Genomic DNA, 27,472 nt, shown 5'->3' with positions numbered 1-27,472 from the left:
TATCATGATAGATTTAGGTGAAGACACGTATACTAGCTACTGTGATCTATTTGTGATATTTTTGCAATAATGTGGAAATAGTTTCACACCCACCACTAAACGCGTGTTTTTTAAGGCAACGGGGATTAATAAATACTTACTTGTATCATTCGATGTACCTAGAAACTTATCTATTTACATAGGTACACATAATTATTAGCATGTCGACCACTGAGACGTTTTCTATATCTGAGAATCTGAGTTTTAGCATACAATTTAATATACATTCATGAAAATACTTGAAGTAAGTATGAATTTAAATTTATAACGCAGAGCTTTGTAAGGGCTCGATTTTTTTTTTCTATTGGAAGCCCATTTTGTGAGGGCAAGGTCAAATTTTATTAGGGTGTGCGGGCAAGAGCAGCAACCGCTCGGTGTAAGTTTCAAAAAGACCTCTACATGTTAAGTTCTTCGGGTCCGCGCAAGCCTCGTAAGTGTCCGGAACCACTGTTCCGCAATGGGTGAAAGCATTAATATGATTTAAATTTTTCATGTTTTCACCAACTTATGCTGTAAGTATAATCCGCGTTTAGACAGATTTTAGAATACTTCATTTTAGAAAAGTCGGTAGGTAAGCTATAAAATATTAGGAGACGCTCGGTAAGTTGTAATAGCCAGGAAGAAAGGTCATTGAATCGTGGGCGGGGGTAAATACAACAAGGGCGGCTCAGTTGGGCTAATGTATTGGCCATGTAGCCCCGCATGGGGCCTATAGCTAATCATTTCGGCCACTCAACTGTTGATGGTATTAAGATTGTGATTAATGTTTAGGCATATCTTAAATGCGGCGGTGTTCAGTAGTTTAAGACGAAAAATACCCAATACGTTCGCTATCACCAACTTTCACGAAGAGAAAGGAAATAAATTGATGGGCTTCATATAATAAATGTAACTTAATATATTTTTCTACTGGCTTTGTTTGCAAAGAACTGAGGATCAATAATTATATATATTAAGATATATAAGCACAAAGCAAATTCTACTCAACACTGAGAACTCGGTTAATGACTCTGGATACAGGCATTATCAGTTAATTAAATTAAATTGCCTGCCTGCATTACAAATAATAATATCAAAGATAGATATAACTCCGTAATAGATGGATACGGTCAAAGATAGATATAAATCCGTAATAGATGGATACAGTCTAAGGAAAAAACGTGCCTCGAAAATCACGAAAATTTGATTCTCGATCAGATGGCGCCACTAGCTTTGGCCTCTCTGTGGTCGCTCCCTCATGACTGAGGATCGTGGTCATCAGTGGATGTGGATGCTCCACACCTGGTTCTTTTAATCTGCCTCCATCGGTGCCTGTCCATCGCGTCTCTGACGACCGAGCAAAAGCTGGTTGAGGATGGTAATAACATATACTAATCTATGGATGGGGCCCCTTTTACTTGATCGCTCCATCTAGTTGGAGACCGTCCCCGGCCTCGTTTGCCCTCCGTGTTTCCAACGATGATCAGCTTTTCAAGGCTTTCATCTCCCCTCCTCATTATGTGGCCGAAGTAGGACAATATGCGCTGTTGACAGACTGTGGATAGGCGAGTTTGGACACGAAGCTGTGAAAGGATCGATACATTGGTGCGCATGGCGGTCCAGGGTATCCTTAACATACGCCTCCAGCACCACATCTCGAATGCATCGATCCTTTGCCTTTCTCGCTTTGGCCTACTCTCGTATAATCTTAACGCATATCAGTGAAAGAACATGGGTCAAAATCATATAAACATAATTAATGCAAAAAAAAAAAAATCATTTATCTATATCTAAATACATTATAACGTATTTTTATAAATCTTCATTTTTATTTTTAAAGTATGTCGATAGATGGCAGTGAATTTACAGTGGTTACAAAATTTACTATGACCAATGACAGTACCGCTCTATCTTATTATATCCTCAAAATAGCTTTTTTTGTTCTTATTTACTGACAATTTGGTTTGACATAAGTAAAAAAAAATCCCTTAATTTTTGTAGAATCCCTTCGAATGTCCTTATCATTTTACAAAAATTAATAATCCCTTAATTTTTGTAAAATGATAAGGGTCGTCCACACTCGCGTTCGCGGGTTCGCGCCGCGTAGTCTGGACTCACTACACTGGAGCGTACTCACTAGGAGGTTCTGCCCCTCACGGGCGCACGCGTATATGTAATGCTAGGTCTATGGCTAAGATCCATTATCTCATTCTAACTATCGCTCCGTCTCTTTCTGTTGGGCCGATTATTATCGCAAAAGTTTGTAGAGACCTTTAAGGTTCCTCCAGACTATGTGCGTAAATCGCGGCGCGACTTCGCGGAGAGAACATGTCGCGACGCTGACGTTTGACTCCACACTCGCAAATTTCACGGTTTTTTTTGCAGTTTGGTTCGCGCCAAGATGGCGGAAAAGCATCAGCTGATCGAGTTGAACTGCTAGTTATCTATGGCATCATACGTGATTTAGCTATTTTTCCATTTTGGTTTGTTGTAAAACCGTAAAATATAGCCGCTTTATATAATATAATGATTATTTATCTTGCCACATATGAGTCAAAATAGTGTGTAGTGTGGAGAGCTAATAAACCGACAAAAAACGGGGAACTAGGCGCGAAGGCGTGAACAATCTGCGAAATCGACGCCACACTTACGTTCGCGGCTTCGGGCCGTGATTCGCGCATTAGTGTGGAAAGAGCCCTTTACATTTATGTCGGTTGGCAACATAAAAATAAAATAAAAAAAGATGGTGGAGTGGATTCTGGATTCGATTGGATGCCGGCCGAATTGAATTGATAGGACGCGTTGTAAATTTGATATATTTTGTGTGACTTGAGTATAATATGTAAGTATTTTTCTATCAAATGTAAATATTAATTGTGTATGGTTAATTAAATTGAGTTTCTTGTTTAAGGGCTCGCAATAAATCGCCATCAGCAACGTCTGATAAAGACAAGAAAAAACCAAAGGATAAGAAGAAAAAGAACGATTCAGGATCCAGTAGCAGCGATAGTAGCGGCAGGTAGATATTTTTGGACACTAAGTTACATTAATTGCGTCAACGAATCGTCATTCATCTGAATCTACCAGAATGTAACAATTAATTTTAGGTTATGTACGGAAACTGCTGCTCCTAGTAAAATGTACAGTAAGAGGCCTTCCTAGTAGGTACGGTTAAATTTACGAGGATAAGCCACATAAAAAAAGCCGTGTACCGCCGGTCAGTAATTGTGTCAGGTTTTATATAATATGCTGCCTTTGGGCTGTCCTTTTTGTATAGTATAATATAAAAATAAATACATTAACACAAAAATCTGACTTGTGACAATCCCATTCATGTTAAACAAAGAAAATAAAGCTTCTCATAACAGGTATACAAACTGTATGGTTGCAATACCATAAATAAATAATTATGATTTTAATTTAGTGCCCACGAACAAATCATATTAGTAGCTGTATTAGGAACAAACCACATCCCTAAAACATTTTTGTAAATATCTATTGTTATTCCCAGTTCATCAGAGAGCAGTTCATCAAGGTCATCGTCACGGTCCTCCTCAAGCAGCTCCGGCAGCTCCTCGAGATCTTCCTCGTCCAGCTCATCCAGCAGCAGTAGCAATGACCGCTCCAGGGCCAAGAAGAAGTAGGTTTTATCAAAGAAAAATATACTCTTTTGGCTGGTTTTAATATCACACTGACCGTCAGCGCCAACAGGTCAATATGTATGAAGTCCTGGGAGCGTTTTAGAATAATGTTGACAGGTGAGTGCTGACGGGGTCAGCACTGAAGCATACGCGGCTGTAGGTTCCACGTATTGGCGCCGCGTAGGGGTCAGCATTGACCGCTGCTCGCACGGTTTTGGTATCTCGTATCTGAAAACGACTCGCGCTGATATGGTGCGCGCCTCTGCTTTCTAAGTGTTTTAGTATCAAGCTGAGAACTATGCGCTCCAACGATTTGCGCTGACCAATAGCGGATGGTCAGGTTGACAATGACACTAACCAATCATGCAAACTTAGACCAGGATTTGTGTAACTTAACCATAATTCATTTATGATACATTCAGTCTTAGCTAGAATTAAACTCATATTTGGCCATTAGTTATGCATAGAGTTGTGCATGCTCGTTCAGTGAAAAGATCACTCCCAACTAGTACAGTCTTTTAGTACAGTAGTACACAGAGAGAGTCAACGTTTAGTTTTAGTTCGGTCTGATCACTTGGATCGCTTTGCTGTCATTGTCACTCCTCGGTCCTCAATCAATCAATCAATCAATCAATAATTTATTGCAAGAACATAGTATTACATAAGTTGATAAACATTAAAAAGAAGCGTGTCTTATGTTCTACCAGACCAGACAGAAGGCATGCAATATTTACAATATTTATTTACAAGTACAATTAGAGACTAACAATGTATACACTACCACCAAAATATCACAGAAAATCGCTCCCATTCTGTTTCGTTCGCGTGTAGTAGTATACTAAGAGCAGAATCATTAGGGAATAGTTCGATCTAGTACAGTGGAGGGAATAGTGTCTTTTTTATTTTAGTACATGTACCTACTACACAAGCCTAGTTATGCATAAGGTGACCAATTCAATTTTTTTATCAATGCAGAAACAACCACATTCTCTAAATTAAGCTATAAGAAACTTTTAAAATAAAATTAATTAGGTCATTTTCTGCAAAACTATGGTCTTAAAATTCAATGCTTTATTATTATTAGGACATCACCACAGAAGAGTCCAGTGAAGGATCGTCGAGAGCCAGACCGGGAGAAGCTTCGGGACAGATCACCACTTGGAGACAAAAAGAAGATCTCAGCTCCATCATCTAATGACAAGGCTAAAAGCAAGGACAAGCATGACAGGTACCAAAGATAGATATAACTCCGTAATAGATGGATACAGTCTAAGGAAAAAACGTGCCTCGAAAATCACGAAAATTTGACTCTCGATCAGATGGCGCCACCATAGATTAGTATATGTTATTACTGTAATAGATAAGAAACTCTCGGACATTTCACGTTCACGTCTCTACTAGTGCTGCCCCTAGCGGTCCTGCTCTCAACTAATGAGACTGTATATGCAGTAAACACGCACACATGTACACACACACACACACACACACACGTACTTATGGGTTCTTTACCTACATGTAACAACTTTAATATTGGAAACTGATTTATGTAGTAATCTTTGTCGTACCAATTTCCATTTGCTTAGAAAACTACATAAATCAGTTTTTCAGAATAAATAAATGAAAACTTATGTTGAATCAAGTACAATATATTATTTATAAGTACCTACTTATTTACATACGTTCCATTCCAAGTAACTAAGACACATGCAAATACAGCGACGCTTTAAGCGCACTTCCGTGAAAATAACTTAACAGCAAGTATGTAACAATTTATTTCCTGACTATGTTTTAAACAATAATTAGAGGCAACCTAATTCATTTCTTCTTCTTGATCCCAAAATAACTTGGAAAGCTTCAATAGTTTGATCCAACTTTTTTTGATTTAATTTAGATCCATTTTTGTCGCATATTTCATAGTTTTGAGAACATTCAAGCTTTTTATCCACAATTTGTGGTGCGGTGATCTGGGTGTTACAGCGCATTAGATTAGGTAGATTTTCCTTTTTTAGGTTCACTGAAATTGCCATTGACAACATCGAAAAACTTATCGAAGAAAAGCACGATACCTGCCGTGTCGCAACTTTATTCTGAAAGCTTTTTAATACCTGAAAATATATTAACAGTTAAGATGTTATCAAAAGTATAAAAAGGTTATTTTACAGCGAAACAGGACAAGTGTTGAGCATGCATTTTAAGGGTGTGCTATTGTCACATTTAATGTTAGGTAACAAGAAATCAGTGAATCGGGATATTATTCATGTAAAATGTCGACAAAGGTAACGTATTGTGGTTGGATTTTATCAGTAGATGTATGTCTTTCTAATTTTGGCAGGTTGTAGTTGATTTATCAGATTAAGACCTAGGCACGGAAAATAGTATCTTAATTATGATAATCAGAGCAACGTGTATGACGGGCCTTACGGGCACTAAGAATGGTGCTAGTTCAACGGCTGTTATTTGAAATGTTACAATGTTCCAGGTTCCATCGCCAACATTTTATAAATATGCTTTACCCGAAGCCTCTATCAAAGCTTTTGATAAAGATGAAATAATAAATAAATGTTCAGGAGGTATATATATATTATAAACTCGAAAATTTACTTACCTTGCCCTTATACCGATGTACATACAAGAAGGTACACAGATTCGGCGCGGCCCGGCCGGCATTGCTTTTCATCTTGCCTGCGTATTGGTTGAATGAGTAAGAGCACAACTCAACACAACTTACAAGGTTGGTTGTGATATAAAGAAACGCTGTTTGTTAATATCTTAACATAAATCTGACCAAAAATATGTTTAAACGGAATTTATATTAAAAAACAACTTAGAAATAATTTCAAAATTTCCCGTCAAACCAAACGTCATTTGGTTTTTTTATTCGTCTAAATACGTCAGTCTGTCATTGTACGGTGTTTGCACTACATATTAAAAAAACTACTTTTACGTTTCAAATTTATTTTGTTTCCTAGTTCATTTGCAACGTAAGGTTAGTAACACTATCAAAACATTTTTTATTAAAATATATTCTTCTAGATTTAATTAAATACGATTAAGTTACCTGCTTAAATATTTGTTTTGGTATATTTTGTTTTCTACTATCTACACACAAGAATGATATCTAGCCACACTCAGCCCTCCTTATGCTAAAGGCGGTATCTCAAAAACGAATGAACTGGAAATGGAACGTTATGATTCAAATTTAAGGTACTTATTTGCATGCAATCTTCAATTGAGATACCGCTTTTTAGCTCAGCAGGGCACCACGGCTGAGGAATATATGTCCAGCATAACCCAGAGATGGCATTATTATCAGCATTACATTACTCCTCTTCAGAGATACTATACCATGGGCGCCACTAGTTTTGGCCTACACTCGTATAGAGGGCGTTGACTGTTTCGTTTGTTATTTATAATTTTAACGCATATCAGTGAAAGAAAATGGGTCAAAATCATATAAAAATAATTAATGCAAATAAAAAAATCATTTATTCATATTTAAATACATTTTAACGTATTTTTATAAATCTTAATTTTTAGTTTCAAAGTATGTCGATAGATGGCAGTGAATTTACAGTGGTTACAAAATTTACTATGACAGCACCGCTCTATCTTATTATATCCTCATTGCAGGTACGAAACGTAGAAATGTAAATTGCAGTTTATTAAAAAAAAAACTTTATCCTAGTTTGTGTTATGAGTTTTGTCTTCACTAAATCTTCAGCTCTAAATGCTCTAATCTTCAAGGCTAACATTAAAATTAAGGCCAACTAATGATAAGAAGAATAATGTCAGTGTCAATCTGTTGAAATTGTAACGGACTTTATTATATATAAACACAAAAAGTAAGACTGAAACATACAGAATAAAACTACCTTGCAGTGCAGATTGATAAGCTTCCCTTTGGTACAAAGCATCATAATGCGCGCATTCTTAAAGATAACTCTAACTTTTAAAGATAACACTGCACACTCTTTTTTTTTTTAAGTATATTAGCGACACACTCTTTTAATTTGCTTATGAAACACCTATAAGGCTTGTACCAATGAGTTTTTTCGAAACTTATGTACGATATATTATTTGATATTTACCAGTCGCATTTCGTGATGGTAAACATTGTGAAGAAACCGCATTAGTACCAATAAGGCCTAGTTTCTTCTCTGATTTGGAAGGTTAGTCGCTTTCGTAAAAACTATTTCTTCTTTCCATTTTTGGAATTAGTTGACAAGTAGACCCCAGGCTACAGATTATATAATAAGTGTATTAATAGGCTTTAACAGGCTTTAATTAGAAAATTAACTTTAATTGCACTTTTCTGTTTTTTTTTTTTCAATTTTTCCATTTTTGTTTTTTTTTCCATTCTTGTTAAAATGAAAGAGTATTTTTGTAACATTGTTTTGACAACTTGGGAATTTCTATTTCTAGTTTAATTTAGTATTTATATAAGTCACATGGTTTTCATACTATTTTTTAGGAAACTGTAGGTCTATAAGTCTATTAACCTATATTGTAACAACTTATTAATATTTTTTTATTTTCTTTATATAGAAAAAATATAATATTGTTTCTATATAAAGAAAATAAAAAAATAATAGTTCTTACGACCCAGGCTCCCATGAGCCGTGGCAAAAATCCGGAACAACGCGAGGAAGATTACGATGACAACGTTAAATTTGGCCATTTATCTTAGTTCAGTCACAAATGTCCTGCCTGAAAAGTTATGTATTGTATAGTAAGTATAGAGTTGACTCATCTTTTTTTTAGATCTCCAGCAAGAAAAAAGAGAGAGCGTTCGCCGCCGCCGCGACCCACACGCATCCACATCGGGCGGTTGACTCTGAATGTCACCAAAGACCATCTTCAAGAGATATTCTCGACATACGGCACTGTAAAAACTATAGAGTTCCCGATGGATCGCCTGCATCCGCACAACAGTCGCGGATACGCCTACGTGGAGTTCACGAATGCCGACGAAGCAGAAAACGCAATGAAACATATGGATGGAGGTAAAACATGGTTTATTTGTGGTGTATGAAGTTATATTGATTTAAACTAACACGATTTTCACTCATTTTAAACTAAAACGGGACTTAATACGGGACTTAGCTGTAAGGGGGAAAAACATCCCATCACATACCATCGGATGTCATAATGTTGTGTGTAGGCAAACCCTAGCGTACAAGTTAATAATCAACAGCGGGTAGTTCGCAAAACCCGCGCAGCAAGGTGTTGATACAATTCCTCGCCAGTCTGCTTGTGACCACGAACGTAACTGCAAAAGGTCCGAGACAGAAAATGCCGGTTACCAGTTTTTTTTTTTTTTTTTTTTATCATTTATGGCCTGGATGCGAGTCCTTTAAGCGCATTTCCACCGAGGTACATAGTGCTTTTCTCAAACATGGTCGGAAATGGTCGCGTTTTGTTCGTTAATTATAATAAATATTTGTAAACGACAGTTTGTTTCTTAAATAATAGTACATTACTACAGAGGCCGGGAAGTAAGGGGTTGCCGGCCGAATGCATATATACGGCCGAACGTAGTGAGGCCGGATAGTTATGAGGCCGACAACCCCTTTTCACGCCGATGTATGTATAGTGCTTTTCTCAAACATGCAATGAAATAAATAAAGAAATCTCCACGAAATCAAAGTTTTAATTCTAAAGAAACTAAAAGTAAACTAGGCACAAAATATAACTACCACCTGTACCTATCTTTATCACACGTGTCGTATATTGTACACATGTAGTTAATCTATTTATTACACAAATGTTCAAAGGTATATTTATGTATCTTTGATTTTTCGCCTTGCATCCTTCTGACTGTAGTTTTAGCCACATAACTAAGATTACATCGTTTTTTATGTTGATATTATGCTTTACATACATCGTTGCCTTAAACATGGAGTATAATTAACAGGTATTCATTTAATATTTTCGTCGGAACTCATATTAAATAACACAATAAACAACGCACAATAAATCCAATAAAATAGAATTACAGATACACAATGAAAAATGTTCAACTTTACCTCCAAAACGATTAAAAAAACACCAACGCGTGTTTGAGTAGACATTTTTACCGCTAATATTTAAATGAAATATAGTTTGTCAAAGGACTGTCTCATTTCAAACATAGACAGAGATAATCATACTATCTTTGTCTTACACTGGTACTAGCACCCAAAAGAAAAGGATGAGTATAGTTTTTTTGTTCTTATTTACTGACAAACTGGTTTGACCAACTATATTTTAAATCTATATTTGTAGGTAAATTTGCAATTCAATATTATTGGAATTTGTTAATAATGTTTTATTTATATATTTTTTGTAAATTCGATACAAATAAAACTGCAAAATATATTAATTATCGTTTATTGTTTTTTTAAGGGGTATTGGCAGAATGTCATTCCGAACCATAAGCAAATATTGGTTATAGTTTTTTTTTGGCTGAATGCCATGATGCTGTGTCACAAATATATGTGAAATGGAAATTAAAAAAGAGCCACTTCCCGGCCTAGGCCTGCAACTTTGTATGAAATTTCATTACAGGCCCCTCGTCTAGCCGCGCCGGAGTTGTGATACTTCCCAGCCTAATATAAAGAACGTAATATCAATATTACATAGCATGTTTGAGAAAATAAATAAATAAGTGTAATAAGTGTAATTGTGGTTTCAGGGCAGATCGACGGGCAGGAGATCACGGCGGCGCCGGTGCTGGTGCCGTCGCGGCCGCGCCGCCCGTCGCCGCGCCCGCCGCCGCGCCACGCGCCGCTCCGCCGACACTCGCCGCCGAGGTAACTACATTTCATTATATTTTACTTACTCAAAGAGACAACTGCACATCTAATCAAAATTACTCAATAAAAGAAAGTACAAATAAGGAATGACAAACGTTATCGACCAATCGACAAATGAGTGCATTTCAAAAAAAGTGTACGTAACACTGGAGTATTCACAAAAATGTGACACAAAAATTAAGAAAATTACACAAAGGGAAATTACAATACATACTGACCAAAAACGTTCATATTTATGTGAAAACAGTAGTAAAGAACAATTAGCTTATCAGTTTTAACTGCTATCCTAAAGTTTTTAAGAAACAACTATATATGCGTTCATATTCTTCCTTCAAACGCGTAAAAAAGGTGTGTAACACAAAAGAACGAAATCTGACCCCTAATTTTCAACACAAGATTGTTATCTATAATACATGTTAAAACCGTCTAAAAAAACTGACCTGCTACGGACCCCTGATAAACATGCTACGGACCTCTAAGGGGTCCCTGGACCCTACGTGGACTACTACTACGGACCTAAGAAACCCTGACTTAAACCAATGTTTTACTGTAAAAGTGCAAAATTACTGTAAGCATTTGAGTGACACTATATGTAAGTGTTTATATTTGTTTTTTACAGATATTTTAATGTTGAAGACATTTCATGAGGAGGTTCATGATTGTGGAAAGTACACTTTTTTGAAATTCACTCAAATTGTTTAGCAGACACATTTAGTAACAACTATGTAGGCGTCTGTGGCGTTTTTTATTACCGCGCCATCAGTCGAACTAGGCGGTTCGGGATTGAAATGATACTCGATATAGTAATGTGTAATGTAATCTGTGGGTTTGGTTTGTGTGCAGGTACCGCCGCCGCAGCCCCCCGCGACGCCGCTCGCCGCCGCGGCGCCGGCGCTCGCGCTCGCGCTCCCCGCCGTCGCGCCCCGCGCCGCGCCGCCGCCGCTCCAGGTCCTCCTCCTCCTCCTCCCGATAGTTGCCGTTACACACACACACACACACACACACACACACACACACACACACACACACACACACACACACACACACACACACACACACACACACACACACACACACCGGTGCTCGTAACACCACTAGACTAGTTTCCTTGTAGGTGAGGATGTTTCATGCCAATCGTGAACTTTAAATTGACTGGACTATATTTGAACTTTTAAACTAACAAAAGAACTTTGAAGGTTCGATTATTGCATAATACGATGACATAGTTTAGATTATATTAAACATTGTTGATGTTTACTTACTAGGAAACTAGCCTATTACACGATTAACTACATAGTTGGTATTGGAGGTTTGGTACATTTTTATCCGGGCTTTAATGACTTGTTCTAAAGTTAATGTTTGCTTCGAAGACATCAAACTGATGAAATTACAAGCATTTGGAGAAAAGTATACCAAAATTAACTCCAGCTCACCATGACACATTCCAGAGCCTTCGCATGAGGTAAGTATGAATCCGATTCCCTTTCTTTTAGAATAAACTGGTTCTGTAGATTCTACAGAAAGGTAAGTATAGTGTCATGAACGCAATGGTTATAATTAACTTGCAAATTTCTCATTATAAAAGCTTGCAAAATGGAAACTGAAACAGTGAGTGATCAGTGAAGCTCCAAATGAACTGAGTATTGGTGAAGTGTTTAATGTATTTCAGTACCAATTTTTATTATTTGTATAATCAGAGACATTTGACCTTAATAAAATGTAATACTAATCTTTTTTTTTTTTAATTTTCCCCAGATCCCAAGCTCCCACATCTATTACAGTCTTAAGAACTGTTTAAGATACATTCTCTTGGCGTATTAATAATTTCTTTAAGATTTCATATTGTAAGAATGTTGGGCAATTAAATAATAGTGTAAAAACATTAAGTGGGTTTTATTTCAAAATATTACATACATAAAATTAATACACACTTGTACCTATTAGGCATTTTCAATAAGTCATTGTTGTTTACCTATTATTTTACAGTATGTTTGGTAATCTGCTACTAAAATTTTTCCTTTATATAAATAGTTTGTTTCTAGTAAAGGTAATTCTTGTAGTGATCTGAAAAAAGTACAGAACATGTATATAAAATCTTTACATGCCAATAAATGTTAAATAAAAGGAACATTTATTGGACAGAGCCATGGCGGGAAAGAGGGGAGGCCTTTGCCCAGCAGTGAGACACTAATAGGCTAATAAATAAATAAAAATAGGAAAGTAACCAAGCACTCACGGGTATTGAATTTTCATGTTCTTTGGCCCTCTAACTGGATTCCATGCAGAGACTGGTGCCTTATTAGCTACCATCAGCCCAGCAACAGCAGTGTATAATCCATGTTCTTGACACATCTTTTCCTGAAATTCGAACAGTTTGAGGAGAAAGGTCCACACAGAACGTGCTGCCTCGCGAGGAAATTGCCGCGCGAAGCAGCTCGGTCCATGTAGACGTGCCTCGGGCGAAGCAAACGCACTCGCGGCCGCAATGCCTCGGGCGAGACATGTCTCCGTTCTGTGTGGACCCGCCTATTTGTAAAACTACAGTAACTACATGGCATTCATTGGCCTCAAAGCGACAAACTAGCTTCCTGCTAATATAAATTTAGACCAAAGTCGAATTTTGGCTAGTAGATTTAAACCCCAGGGGCCTACATTTGTCATGAACTTACCCGCCACTCTCCCAACATGAAGTCTGCGTCACTCAGACTTAAAGCAGCTCCAACCACATGGTCAATCGAGGAGTAGTGACTCAAATAGTTTTCTTCAAGGAAATTCACAAACGAACTTGGCTGACTTAAAAATTGATCTATTATCTCTGTAGGACGGTGAGTCAACTGTTTGCTTCCATTTTCGCTTGCCACAACTAGAAAATGAAAAGGAATCATGGTAAATACAATTACTTGGACCTACACTAGACTCGCGTTACTAAGACTCCACTCTCTGTCTGTTTGTCATGAACCGTGATAGCTAGTTTCTGTTGCCGCTATAACAACAAATACTAAAAACAGAATAAAATAAATATTTAAGTGGGGTTCCCATACAACAAACGTGATTTTTGTTTGCGTAATGGCGGAACCCTTTGTGCGCGAGTCCGACTCGTACTTGGCCGGGTTTTTTAAGTGGTAACTCTGGGTTTAAAATAGTTTGAGGATACCTCAGCCTTTTAAAAATTAATATTATTTAAGGAGGATTAATGAATATCCCTGAAATTTAACAAAATTTTGTATATAATGTGGAATTCATGGTTACCCGCTACATTCAAATTAATGATGTTTTAAAGTTTACCTTTTGGGTTTAGTACTCTTCCTACTCCATGCAAAATGCTAACAGTTTGGTCTTTCCCTAGAGATACGAATTTACTTGATGGTGGCTTTTTCTTACTATTTGCAGTCTTCTTACTTTTCGTTTCCTTTTCAATTATTACATCAGTCTCTAAACTTTGATAGGAACCTGTAATATTTAAAATGGGTAGGTATAATATTTAATTACAAGAAATGGGGCACTAATACAATGTGTTCTGATCACTTATAATACAAGATTTCATCTATGCTTACTTACATAGCTGAAGTTATTATATTTTAGCTATAAATAATACAACACTAAACAGTAGGTACTGCAGTTGTGGTAAATTCTAGTAAAATGTCAGATCAGGTTAACACTTTTCTGGGCCCCACCAATCTACAAGGTTTTCCACAATCCAGCTTTGTTAATTCATTTCAAGACAGGTCTCTTTTCCCGAAAGTGCCATCTCATTTGAACCTTAAATCGGAGTGCTAAAGTTGAAATTATCAATAAATCGTACTATGCCTGGAAAGGGGTTAAAAACAAGTATACCTTTTAAACAAGCAAAATGTAGGTTCAACACTGCCGATCTAACATCCCCTGCTGAAGAATTAACAACACAGTCTACCAGTTCTGCTGTTGGTTTGTTATACATGATGGTATGATTTTTACTGATGATTTCTGAAACTCTCTTTAAGGCAGATTTTAGTCCTGTAACTGATACTGCATTCAATCTGAAATTAAAAAATGATATTAAAACAATTGTGTAACCAAGTTACAAACAAAAAGAAATGTTATTTAAGACTTAGGTAATCCTATCTAAAATAGTATATAACGTAGAGGCTCCAGTGCCCAACACAGCTCCAATAATCGACATTTTCAATCATAATGTCATAGCAATAAAGTTGACAGCAAGGTGTCGAATATTGGGTCTTAACATGTCGATTATTGGGGTGTTTACACTCTACACACATTAAATGCAGACAGCACAAACCTTTGGCACACCACAAACATAATGATTTGAAGAGGTACAGCTATAGCTGATAGCACATGCTTACAATAGACCGCGGGCCAGGAACAGATTTCATGACCAATCGCCTCCCGGGCGAAAACTCGTATAGTGGTTAACGGCTATGTATGATGAACCCTCGTGAACGTCAGCTGCCGCTCCGTTGGTGGGTTGAGGAATGGCAGCAAATAACGTCTATAATTTTTTTTTGTCATCGCCTCCCGCTTGATACTTTGTCAGATGATAGTTCAGATGCTATTGTAAATAAACAAAATCGTCAGCCGATTGTATCGCTGTGGAAAGACCGTCAGCTGGTCACATGAACATGTAAAAAAGAAAATTCTTTTCAGTCATCGGCGTCATCGCCTCCCGTTTGATACTTTGTTAGATGATAGTTTAGATGCTATTGTTAATAAAACAAATCGTCAGCCGGTTGTATCGCGGTGGAAAGACCGTGTTACGCGCTTCGGTGGCTGCCATTCCTCAACCCACCAACGGAGCGGCAGCTGACGTTCACGAGGGTTCATCATACATAGCCATTAACCGCTATACGAGTTTTCGCCCGGGAGGCGATGACTGACGAAATTTGCGCCTGGCTCGCGGTCCACAAGCGCTTAGGTCGTAAACATTTGCAGGATTAAAATGTATGAAACATAAAAAAATAAAGGAAATATTACGTGATGTGACATATCTTGAATTGTTCCTTCAAAGTTGTCGTAAATAAATTTGCAGCAGTATTCTTACTGTCAGTATGACTTTCTGAACATACAAAAACAATGGGTGATTTGGCTCTTTGTTTATATTGACTGAAAAAAGGTACAATATAAGTAAGACATCTGGCAGTTAAGTTAAAATTGTTGACACCACTCATTAAGCTTAGAATAAATTTAAAAGTGGAAAAATTACTGCCTTGGGTGAGACTTGAACTCACGGCCTCTGACCGTAACTCTCGGCCGTGAGTTCAAGTCTCACCCAAGGCAGTAATTTTTCCACTTTTAAATTTATTCTAAGCTTAATAGCATCGATCGCAGACGTTTCTGCTTGTTAAAAATTAAAAAACCACTCATTAAGTTATGATTACTTCATATTAGAAGGAGATACGTTATATATGGTCGAGGTCGAATAATCGCTTCTAAAGGAACAAAATATATGTAAAAAAAAATTTTTCGTTTCAACCATATAGTGCCGGATATTGTTGGATAGGTCTTTTAAAATAAATACGGCTCTTTGAACAACATTTTTTGATAAAGTGAATCATTTCGAAAATAATTATTTAGAAAGAAAAAAAAGGGTTTTTCCTTCTAACTTTTGAACCATTGATCCAAAAATTATGAAAAAAATCACAAAAATAGTGATTAATAAACACATTCGAAAATAGTCGTTTTTGAGTTATCGCTAAAAGTCTTTCCTTCTTAATTTCTTTAATAGCCTGGCAACCCTTATTTGTGACCGGATTTTTGCAGGCAACCCTATACCATCGTATTCGCAATAAAATTATCATTATTTTGATATATAATTCAAGCGTCAGACAGATGGGTGCAATTATCGATTTTAACTCACCTGTATAAACACGGCAACCTCATAATAGTGACCGGAAAAACATAGGCAACCTAATTTATTCATGTTGTAGAAGTTGTATACTTTCCATTGGAACTTATTTCGTTCGTCAGACAAATCGGTGAAATTTGAAGAAAAATAATTATTTTCAAATTAAAAATAGCCTTGACCATATTTCATTAGGCAACCCTATTTATTTATGTTCAGGAACATATTTTCTTTCATAAAATATAAGTTTCATCCGTCAGACGTATGGGTGAAGGTCGACCATATATAACGTATCTTAGACTATATAGGTATAGAGAAGCGATACCAAAGTTACCAAACAATGAAATTGACGCAATTGCAACCTGTAGGCGAGGGGACGTCATAAGTGCCGTGACATTGGATCTATATCGGAATCCCTAAAATGTTTTATCCTATTTTTGTATTCCCTAATATTGTTTGTCATAATGATCAGTTGTCCTAACACTCGTATTCCCTAATTTTGGTTTCCCTATTATCGAATGGCCGATATTTTTTTGTCCTAATATGTTTTTCCCTAATGGCACTTGCTATATTGAGTATTTATCCTAATGTTATTCAGCATAATTCTTATTTGGCCTAATTATTGTTAGCCCTAAAAATTATATATCCTAACCATCATGTTACCTAATTTTACATAACCTATGGTTGCTTGGCCTAACACTCGTATGCCCTAATTTTATTTTATGGCATATTGTTTTTTTGACCTAATATGGTTTTCCCTAATGGCACATGCCATATTAACAACATTGCTAAGAACAGCTGTAAAAAGTAATGAAATAAATTCATTTGAATTTGTACATTGATTACTTATCCTAATGTTATTTAGCACAAAGCAGTGCCCATTAGGACAAAACAGGGCAAGTGACTTTAGAACAAACGTTGTTAGGAACTCCGAAGGAGACCCCACCTAACCTAACCCACTTTTGTGGCAGTGGTTTGTTTTTGAAAGGATCGCAGTTCTAACCTAACCTAACCTAACCCACTTTTATGGCAGTAGTTCGTTTTTGCGAAGATAGCAGTTCTAACCTAACCTATTTTTGACAGCAGTTCGGTTTTACAATGGTCGTAGTTCTAACCTAACCCACTTTTGTGGCAGCAGTTCGTTTTTGCGAGGGTCACAGTTCTAACCTAACCTAACCCACTTTTGTGGCAACAGTTCATTTTTACGAAGATCGCAGTTCTAACCTAACCTATTTTTGACAGCAGTTCATTTTTACAATGGTCGCAGTTCTAACCTAACCTAACCCACTTTTGTGGCAGCAGGTCGTTTTTGCGAGGGTCACAGTTCTAACCAAACCCACTCTTATGGCAGCAGTTCATTTTGCAAGGATCGCAGTTCTAACCAACAACAGTCAAAACAGTTAGAGCGTGATGTGTTAGGCCAAACATTGTTAGAGAATTCGAGGAATATGGTAAAAAATTAGGGATATTGATAGGTATGGTAGAAATGCTTAGGTCATATGAGTTTTAGGCTAACCCTTACATTATGGAAAATAATTGTTATGATAATTGATCATTAGGAAAAGTAACTGTTATGACAATTGATTAGAAGGGCAATACTCATTAGGTCAAAACAGTTAGGGCATGTTATTTTATGCCGAACATTGTTAGGGATTGCGAGGATTATGGAAAAAAACATTAGGAATATTGATCGTTATGGTAAAAATGCTTAGGACATATGAGTTTTAGGACAACCATTACATTATGGAAAACAATTGTTATGACAATTGATCATTAGGGAAATACCCATTAGGTCAAAACAGTTAGGACATGAAATAATATGCTAAACATTGTTAGGGATTGCGAGTGTTCAGCTTTGGCTTTGTATTTTTTAGATTTCTTGTTGTAACTACTGTGGCAACACCAAAGTCACAGTTTGAATTTGAATATTGCTCTGTCACAAGCTGTCAGAGCCAGTCTGTCATAAGCCTACTACCAGTTAACACTGTGTCGCGCCATTCCCGCTAATTTTCTCGCAATCTGTTAAAAGCACTACTGCTAATATTTAGACTACTTTTAAAATCAGTGCTGTGTAGCCGAAGTACGCCGTGCCCATCCGTGAAGTGGAGAATCCGAGGTCTAAGTTGGACGATCAAGGTAACGGTTCTAAGCTTACCTCTAGCTTGCGACAAGGGCAGCCCGGGACCAACACCAGGGTCTACAACGGAGGCCAACGGTTCAAGCCCACAACCCCGGATTGCAAGGTAACTTCGCCCTACACTATTTCGCACTTTAGTTTCACTTCATAGGTTAATTTTAGTATAGCACAACTTTCTTGCTCGACCGGCCCCTAAATCTCATCCCTTATTGCCCCCCTTTACAGTCCATTCTCTCGCCAATGAACATTTTGGTCCTTCGAACCGGATAATTTGAAAAGTGACCTTTGGTTTTTCGTTTGTCGTTCTGTGTTGCTTATTCAAATTCGCTTGGTCATACATATCGTCATATCATTTGTTTAATTCAAAAAGTTGAAGGTAGACTTCTAAAAAAGTCGAGGGTAAAGCAAGAAAGTTGTTGGTAGTGTAGTAGTGCTTTTACTAAACCATTCGTTCACTCGTGGTTAATACTGTCGGCAACATTGTCACAGCTGTCAAGTGTTGACGTTAGCTGTCAGTGTCACTATATACATATAGGTTCGGTACTTTGTTATTATTTTGCATTGCAATTAGCTTTGTATTTTTTAGATTTCTTGTTGTAACTACTGTGGCAACACCAAAGTCACAGTTTGAATTTGAATATTGCTCTGTCACAAGCTGTCAGAGCCAGTCTGTCATAAGCCTACTACCAGTTAACACTGTGTCGCGCCATTCCCGCTAATTTTCTCGCAATCTGTTAAAAGCACTACTGCTAATATTTAGACTACTTTTAAAATCAGTGCTGTGTAGCCGAAGTACGCCGTGCCCATCCGTGAAGTGGAGAATCCGAGGTCTAAGTTGGACGATCAAGGTAACGGTTCTAAGCTTACCTCTAGCTTGCGACAAGGGCAGCCCGGGACCAACACCAGGGTCTACAACGGAGGCCAACGGTTCAAGCCCACAACCCCGGATTGCAAGGTAACTTCGCCCTACACTATTTCGCACTTTAGTTTCACTTCATAGGTTAATTTTAGTATAGCACAACTTTCTTGCTCGACCGGCCCCTAAATCTCATCCCTTATTGCCCCCCTTTACAGTCCATTCTCTCGCCAATGAACATTTTGGTCTTCGAACCGGATAATTTGAAAAGTGACCTTTGGTTTTTCGTTTGTCGTTCTGTGTTGCTTATTCAAATTCGCTTGGTCATACATATCGTCATATCATTTGTTTAATTCAAAAAGTTGAAGGTAGACTTCTAAAAAAGTCGAGGGTAAAGCAAGAAAGTTGTTGGTAGTGTAGTAGTGCTTTTACTAAACCATTCGTTCACTCGTGGTTAATACTGTCGGCAACATTGTCACAGCTGTCAAGTGTTGACGTTAGCTGTCAGTGTCACTATATACATATAGGTTCGGTACTTTGTTATTATTTTGCATTGCAATTAGTTTTGTGTTTTTTTTTCGCCGTTTTAGTGTGTTTATTTGCATTTAAAACAATATGAGTGTACATGGTGATAGTGATCCGGAGCCCGCGACCGTGGACATGTTCCGTGTCGCGCGAGGGTACGCTATTTTTCGTTTGGAAAACATCGAGAGTTCCGACTTAAAAGGTTATGATGAATCGGACATAAAAGATTTAGAAAAAGACTTTCACAATGCTCAGTTGAGGATCTTACGTCCGCTGAAACCTGAAAGACGTGTGGAAGAGTACGAAGTTACGAGGGAATTCGAAAGTAAGTTGAAATCGGTAAAATGTAGGTTGAGACAAATGGCCAAAAGTGAGATGAGTGATAAGTCGGATGTGAAACCTTTAACGCTTGAAAATAATTTAGCCAAGCTTCCTAAAATAGCGATTAAACCTTTTGATGGAAAATTGGAAAGTTGGGTGTCCTTCAAGGAGCTTTATGACTCCCTCATACATAGTCGGGGCACAATTAGTGACGTTGAAAAATTGCATTACCTATTGTCAAGCGTTCAGGGTTCCGCACATGATTTAATAAAATCTTTTCCTTTGTCGGGTGACAATTATAGTAGTGCTTATGAGACGCTGTCCAACTATTATGACAGGAAGAGGCAAATTGCTGTCATGTATTATGAAAAATTGCTTAACTGTGAGTTGGTCAAAAACAAAACAGATTTGGAAAGGGTTTTTAGAACTTTTAATGAAAATTTAAATATTTTGTCCAAATTTAACCTCCCCGATAAGAACTTTATGTTGTACTATTTGCTGTGGGGAAAGCTAGATGTTGCGACTCGGGAAGCATTTGAGTTACAACTCACTTCCAGCACCGAGGTTCCGAAGTTTGAAGAATTAAAAAGTTTTATCGAGAAGCGGAGCAGGGCGTTGGAGAACTCAAGTGTAAGTGTCAGGCCTCCATCTCAGAGTGTTAAACCGGTAACAAAAAATAAAATGGCTCTTGTTGTGTCGACTCCGGCAACACCGACCTGTGTTTGTTGTTCCGGTCAGCACAGTCTTGACAAATGTAGCAAGTTTATAAGTCTTGGCAACAATGGCCGCTTTAATTTTGTAAAGGAGAAGGGTCTGTGCATTCTATGCTTCTCAAGTGCACATAAAGTGAAGACTTGTCGGGCTTCTCGCTGTAGTGTGTGTCATCGCTCACACCACAATTTGTTACACTTCACCAAGAATGTTGAAGCACCCACGGGCACAGAGACTACAACTACACCACCTAGCGGTAGCACGAGCAGTAGTAGTAGTAGCACGGTTTTAACTGCTATGGCGGGAGAGAATACAGTCTTCTTCGCTACTGCCAAGGTGTTAATTCGGGACAGTTCTGGTGTCTTCCGCCCAGTGCGTGTGCTTTTGGATGGTGCTAGTGCATGCAATCTTATGTCAAAATCCTGTGCAGACATGCTAGGGTTTGAAACTTCTGGCCAACACACCGTGTTTGGCATTGGCAATTCGCCCTGTCAAACATTTGGCTCACTTTCATGTGAGATCAAGCCAATGGGTAATAAACCCTCTTCGCTGAGTACTAAACTCGAAGCTTTCGTTTTGTCGCCGGTGTGTGCCGACCAACCTCCACAACCTGTCGATTCGTCGGGGTGGTCGCACACCAAGAATTTATCGCTGGCTGATCCTGAGTTTGCCCGTCCGGCGCCGGTGGACTTGTTGCTTAATGCACAGGTCTTCGTTTCGTCGTTGTTGCCCGGTATACGGCGCGGGGAGCCTGGACAGCCTACTCTGTTGAAAACCATCTATGGATGGGTCGTTATGGGTGAGTGTGACGGGAGTCAGCTCACAACAAGCGCTCTCGTATCTTATCGCAACAATAATAAACATTGTTTTTTCGTGTCGAGTCCTTCGCAGATCTTGTCGCTCGATGACTCCATCAAGAAATTTTGGGAGTTAGAAAACGTTAGTTCTCCGACCAAACCTTTCGTCTCGGAGGAGGACCAACGCTGCGAGGACTACTTTCGTACAAACTATTATCGCAATAAGGAAGGCCGGTTCGTAGTTCCGTTACCATTTGTCGATCCCGCGAACAAACCTACCTTCCTCAATTCACGCGAAATCGCTTTCAAGCGGTTCACGTCGTTGGAACGCAAATTGAATTCCAACCCCGAGTTCAAAAGGGCGTATGTGGAATTTATGGCTGACTATGAGTCTCGCGGTCACTTGGAGGAAGTGGAACCTCCTTCCACAAGTGAAGGCCACTTCTATTACATACCTCACCATGGAATTCTGCGTGACTCCGTCACCACTCCTCTTCGCGTGGTTTTCGACGCAAGCGCTAAGGACGCTAACGAGGTGTCCTTGAACGCTACTCTTCTCGCTGGGCCCAAGCTTCAGACCAACATCTTCGACCTGCTCACACGCTTCCGCTGGCATGCTGTTGTCTTCACAGGTGACGTGAAACAGATGTACAGGCAGATCCTGGTCTCTGAAAAGGACGCAGAATTCCAGCGCATTTTGTGGCGGCCCTCTGCTGTCGGTCCTGTGCGCGACTACCGTCTCAAAACGGTAACCTACGGGGTTTCTGCTGCGCCATTCCAAGCGCTTCGTACAATGGCTCAACTGGCCAGTGATTCTGCAGCCGAATACCCAGGTGGTTCAACTGTTCTCGCTCGTGACATCTACGTCGACGACGTCGTCACCGGAGCGGACTCTGTCGAGCAGGCGCGTTTACTCCAGCTGGAACTTACAAACATATTGTCGTCGGGGGGTTTCCATCTGAGGAAGTGGACCTCTAATAGTAGTGAGTTCCTGGAGAGTCTTCCGTCTTCTGACCTGTACTCGGAAGATTTTAAAAATTTCGAAGAAATGACTGACATTTCTCTAAAGATATTGGGCTTGCTATGGCAACCACAATCTGATTCCTTTCGCTTTCGTGTAGCATCTACTCCTAACGGTCGATGCACAAAACGCACCATTCTGTCGGAGATAGCTAGAATCTTCGATCCATTGGGTTTCCTCTCGCCTGTAACATTTCTCGCCAAGTATCTGATGCAGTTACTTTGGGTCTCGGGCGTTTCCTGGGATGGAGATGTCCCGGAAAGCATCAGTCTGGAATGGCAGGAATTTAAAACTCAACTCTCTTCGCTGAGTGCTGTAGCTGTGCCTCGCCGTTTGTTCGGGAAATTCGACGTGCTACATCTCCACGGATTTTGCGACGCGTCAGAACGCGGTTTCTGTGCCGTAATCTATTGCCGTACAGTAGCTGGGGAGGGTGACGTCGACGTCCAGCTGGTGTGTGCTAAGTCCAAGGTCGCGCCGTTACGTAAATTGTCCGTGCCGCGACTTGAATTGCTCGCAGCGGTTCTACTGTCGGACTTGATGGCTTCGGTCGTGGAGGCTTTGAAGCCTTTCCACTTGGTAGATAGAATCATCGCATGGTCGGACTCAAGTGTGACGTTAACCTGGATCAAGTCGTGTCCGTCCAGGTGGAAAACGTTTGTGGCCAACCGTGTGAGTCACATCCAAGACGTCATTCCTCCCGACTCCTGGCATCATGTTAGAACCACTGACAATCCAGCCGATTGCGGATCTCGAGGCTTGCTTCCCCAAGACTTGGTCAACCAAACGTGCTGGTGGAACGGACCTGGTTGGCTCCGGGACCCTTCCGAAAGCTGGCCCAAGTCAGCACTAGCGCCTGATAGGGATGTTCTTCAAGAAGAACAAAAGATTACGGTCCTTGTAGTGTCCAATGACAACGCCTTCATTGACAATTTATTGGAGAAGTTCTCGTCGTTAAGAACGATTCAACGTGTCTTAGCGTATTGTCGCCGCTTCGCGAACAACGCGAAGAACCAAAAGACGACCGCGAAGTTGTTACGCGGACCTTTGACACCTCTCGAAGTAAAGCAGTCACTGATGCTTCTTGTGCGCTCCGTGCAACAGCGCAGCTTCGCTCAGGAAATCGAAAAGATTGCGAACAACCATTCGAACTCTCTTCCAAAAGCGTTCCGGAAACTGTCCCCATTCACGGATGACGCGGGTCTCTTAAGGGTGGGCGGTCGCCTGTCGCGAGCTTCTCTCGACTTCGACGTGAAGCATCCGTTGCTTCTACCTCGCGACAATCGTCTGACCTTCCTTCTTGTCGACGACTATCATAGGCGGTTCATGCATCCAGGCATCCAAACGCTTCATAACTTGTTGTCACAACACTTCTGGATCATGTGTCCAAAACGGGCAATCTACGCAGTGGTATCAAAATGTATGAAGTGCTTTCGGGTGCGGCCACTGGGTGCCCCTGCGCCGTTCATGGGCGACCTGCCGTCCTATCGAATATCCCAACTTAAGGCTTTCTCGAGCGCAGCGGTCGATTTTGGCGGGCCTTTCGACATCGCTCTTGGGCGCGGACGCGGTAACAAGACGTACAAGGGCTATATTTGTGTCTTTGTCTGTACCGCAACAAAGGCCATTCACACCGAGCTTGTCACCGAGTTGTCCTCGGATGCTTTTCTCGCCGCACTTCGGCGTTTCGTCGCTCGTCGTGGTCGGTGCAGCCGGTTAGTGTCTGACCAAGGAAAAAATTTTGTCGGTGCGAACAACATCTTGCAACGTCTAGTGAAGGATGCTGCCGCACACCATACAATTGCCTTCGAATTCAACCCGCCAGGTAGCCCACATTTCTCAGGACTCGCTGAAGCTGGAATTAAGGCCGTGAAAACACATTTGGCGCGTGTCGTCGGGAACCAAAGGCTGACGTATGAGGAATTTTCGACGGTTTTAACCCAAGTTGAGGCTTTGCTCAACTCGAGGCCACTCACTCCTCTCAGCACTGACCCCAACGACCTGTCGGCTTTGACTCCGGGTCATTTCCTCACCACGGAACCCCTGTCGGTCGTACCTGAGGAAAACCTGTCAGACGTTCGGGTTAGCCCTCTCCAACGCTGGAAGCTGCTTCAGAAGATGCACCAGGACTTCTGGAACAAATGGTCGAAGGAGTACATGCATACTCTCCAGCAGCGGATGAAGTGGCACGACAGACAGCCCAACATCCAAGTTGGCGCACTCGTGCTCGTTGTGAACGAGCAGACGAGCCCAATGAAGTGGCCCCTGGGTCGCATCACCGATACACACCCCGGATCTGACGGGATATGTCGTGTGGTTACTGTGCGCACGGCCACAGGGTTGTACAAACGGCCTGTGGTCAAGCTGTGCCCACTGCCTGCGTAGCCGCTTTAGAGCGCTACCTTTGTGCTGTCCGTTTTTCGTTTAGTTTTAATATTATCGCACTACCTTTTTTTTGTTATTTTCTTATCTTTTTCGCTTAGTTAAAATACAATTGCATTTTGGTAGGCGGAATGTTCAGCTTTGGCTTTGTATTTTTTAGATTTCTTGTTGTAACTACTGTGGCAACACCAAAGTCACAGTTTGAATTTGAATATTGCTCTGTCACAAGCTGTCAGAGCCAGTCTGTCATAAGCCTACTACCAGTTAACACTGTGTCGCGCCATTCCCGCTAATTTTCTCGCAATCTGTTAAAAGCACTACTGCTAATATTTAGACTACTTTTAAAATCAGTGCTGTGTAGCCGAAGTACGCCGTGCCCATCCGTGAAGTGGAGAATCCGAGGTCTAAGTTGGACGATCAAGGTAACGGTTCTAAGCTTACCTCTAGCTTGCGACAAGGGCAGCCCGGGACCAACACCAGGGTCTACAACGGAGGCCAACGGTTCAAGCCCACAACCCCGGATTGCAAGGTAACTTCGCCCTACACTATTTCGCACTTTAGTTTCACTTCATAGGTTAATTTTAGTATAGCACAACTTTCTTGCTCGACCGGCCCCTAAATCTCATCCCTTATTGCCCCCCTTTACAGTCCATTCTCTCGCCAATGAACAGCGAGGATTATGGAAAAAAACATTAGGAATATTGATTGTTATGGTAAAAATGCTTAGGACATATGAGTTTTAGGACAACCATTACATTATGAAAAATAATTGTTAGTGCCCATTAGGACAAACCAGTTAGGGTAAGTGACTTTAGGACAACGTTGTTAGGGATTCCGAAGGACACCCGTGACATTCATGGCGCTTACGCGTTTAGGAGGCGAGATTTTTACACTCCGCTTCCATAGTTTGTTGTTGGTCGGCAACAACTTATGGCGCAAAATACTGGTTCTCTGTGCCGGTTCTATATGTAGTAATAAAAGTTCAATGACACCACTCAGTTTTGTGTGTAAATATTAACTTACTGTAGAACATCAGAAAATTCAGATGGTGTTCTTATAAATGTATTTGGTAAATCTTCAACCAACACCAGTTTGCTGCTATTGTTATCTAATAGAGATGTAAAATTAGCTGCATTCAATATGAAATCAAGGAATTTAGTAGATTGTTTTTCTTTAAACTGGTAATCTCCTGAAAATTAAAGAAACAAGGGAGTAGTAAGTATTCAATTACTAAATCACTTAATATGATTAGGGATGTTCTTGTTTAACTTAATTTTAAATAAGGTGACATATCCTTCCTACTAGTCACTCTTCATAGGCTACAAAATTAGAAGCACATTGGAAAAGATGAGGATATCGGAGAAAGTTATCCTGTACATGTTAAGAAAAGATGGGTTGGCAATCATGTTTTTCCATCTCCTCCCGGTGTGGAGGTTGTCATGAGGGACCAGTGTGTGGTGTCACCCTGCAGACTACCTTCGAGAGGGGGAGCTTTGGCTCCAGGGCCTTCGGGTCCAAGGAGGGGACAGCTTCGGCTGTCGGCAGCAGACGGTGTTCGCGGTGGAATGCTCTGTGATCCCGTGTTCACCGCCACCATTGCTGCGAGACGGGCATACCGTGGAGGGTTTAGTCGGTATTTGGCCCCTTGGCCACGAGTCCGACATATCCGTTCTAGTTCCCCGGCTAGGCGGAATACCTAAATGCATTACTCCACGTAAAAAAAAAGGGTTGGCAATCATACCATATTCCGTAGGTATATCAATATCCAGGGGTGTAATCCACTCTGTGACTTTCACTTTGTATTTAGCAGCTAGTGTTCGCACTGTAATAGTCTTCCCACACCCTACAGGGCCAGTAAGAAGTAATATCTCACTATTATTGTGTTGAATATTGAATTTTAACCAGTCCTCAATTTCTTGTATCTTTTTACTATTAACAGCTAAGTCTTCTACAGTCACTGGATCAAAGTTCTTCATCCAATTCTTGTGATCAATGTAAATAGGAGATTTATCAGCAGTACCCGATCTGTTACTGCACATATTCTAAAACATGTGAAAGTTTGTAAGAACAAAATAAATTAATTGTAGGTATAAAACTTATAGAGCTCTTGCTTAAATACTTCTTTGACGGGGGTTCTAGAATTAGGCAAGGTTCCATCTTCGCTTTTTCGCCGCTTCGCAGGAGGACCATCATCTTCGAAGTCGAAAATTGGCTTGAACCATTTCTTTTCCTGTTAACATTTTTCAATATTATGAAGTGAACAATTAAACACTAGTTTATTAAATGCAGTTATTAACGTGTATTACTTTTTGTATGGACATTATAGCCCTCAATGTATCATTAAAATTCAAATGATTTTGCACAGAATAATATAAATATTGAATTGAATTGAACTCCAGTTTTCAACGTATCAAACACTATTGACAATGACAT

At 39.8% G+C, this 27,472-nt stretch overlaps 2 protein-coding genes across 3 annotated transcripts; one reads left to right on the top strand and one right to left on the bottom strand.

The window, feature by feature from the left end:
* Positions 1–2,707: 2,707 nt before the first annotated feature.
* LOC134746090 (RNA-binding protein with serine-rich domain 1-A-like) lies at positions 2,708–12,333 on the top strand. The gene is made up of 8 exons (XM_063680335.1): positions 2,708–2,860; positions 2,930–3,037; positions 3,530–3,658; positions 4,744–4,887; positions 8,421–8,662; positions 10,333–10,450; positions 11,297–11,401; positions 12,209–12,333. Coding segments are annotated over exons 1-8 (891 nt in total). The 5' UTR covers positions 2,708–2,858; the 3' UTR covers positions 12,252–12,333.
* Positions 12,334–12,360: 27 nt separating this feature from the next.
* LOC134746087 (cell cycle checkpoint protein RAD17) lies at positions 12,361–27,465 on the bottom strand. 2 transcript variants are annotated; one of them, XM_063680329.1, is made up of 11 exons: positions 27,399–27,465; positions 27,346–27,361; positions 27,159–27,269; positions 26,781–27,081; positions 26,063–26,228; positions 15,422–15,550; positions 14,288–14,469; positions 13,739–13,903; positions 13,123–13,316; positions 12,690–12,811; positions 12,361–12,517 (listed from the first exon to the last, which is right to left on the bottom strand). In XM_063680329.1, exons 2-11 carry the CDS (start codon positions 27,358–27,360, stop codon positions 12,412–12,414), a joined length of 1,491 nt encoding a protein of 496 aa, XP_063536399.1. In that variant the 5' UTR covers position 27,361; positions 27,399–27,465; the 3' UTR covers positions 12,361–12,411. The 2 variants fall into 2 exon arrangements, with proteins under 2 accessions (XP_063536399.1, XP_063536398.1); XM_063680328.1 differs by having other exon boundaries at positions 27,346–27,465.
* Between the last annotated feature and the right edge of the window lie 7 nt (positions 27,466–27,472).

Source organism: Cydia strobilella, chromosome 12, assembly GCF_947568885.1.
Source record: "Cydia strobilella chromosome 12, ilCydStro3.1, whole genome shotgun sequence".
Classification (NCBI taxonomy): Eukaryota; Metazoa; Arthropoda; class Insecta; order Lepidoptera; family Tortricidae; genus Cydia; species Cydia strobilella.
This window is presented reverse-complemented; position numbering and strand designations above follow the sequence as displayed.

Excerpts from the sequence above, each read along its gene's own strand:
- LOC134746090 (XM_063680335.1), top strand. Across the intron at positions 8,663-10,332 it reads AATGAAACATATGGATGGAG|GGCAGATCGACGGGCAGGAG; the intron begins GTAAAACATGGT and ends TTGTGGTTTCAG. Across the intron at positions 10,451-11,296 it reads CGCCGACACTCGCCGCCGAG|GTACCGCCGCCGCAGCCCCC; the intron begins GTAACTACATTT and ends GTTTGTGTGCAG.
- LOC134746087 (XM_063680328.1), bottom strand. Across the intron at positions 27,082-27,158 it reads CTAGAACCCCCGTCAAAGAA|AATATGTGCAGTAACAGATC; the intron begins GTATTTAAGCAA and ends CACATGTTTTAG. Across the intron at positions 13,904-14,287 it reads ACATTTTGCTTGTTTAAAAG|GTTCCTATCAAAGTTTAGAG; the intron begins GTATACTTGTTT and ends TAAATATTACAG.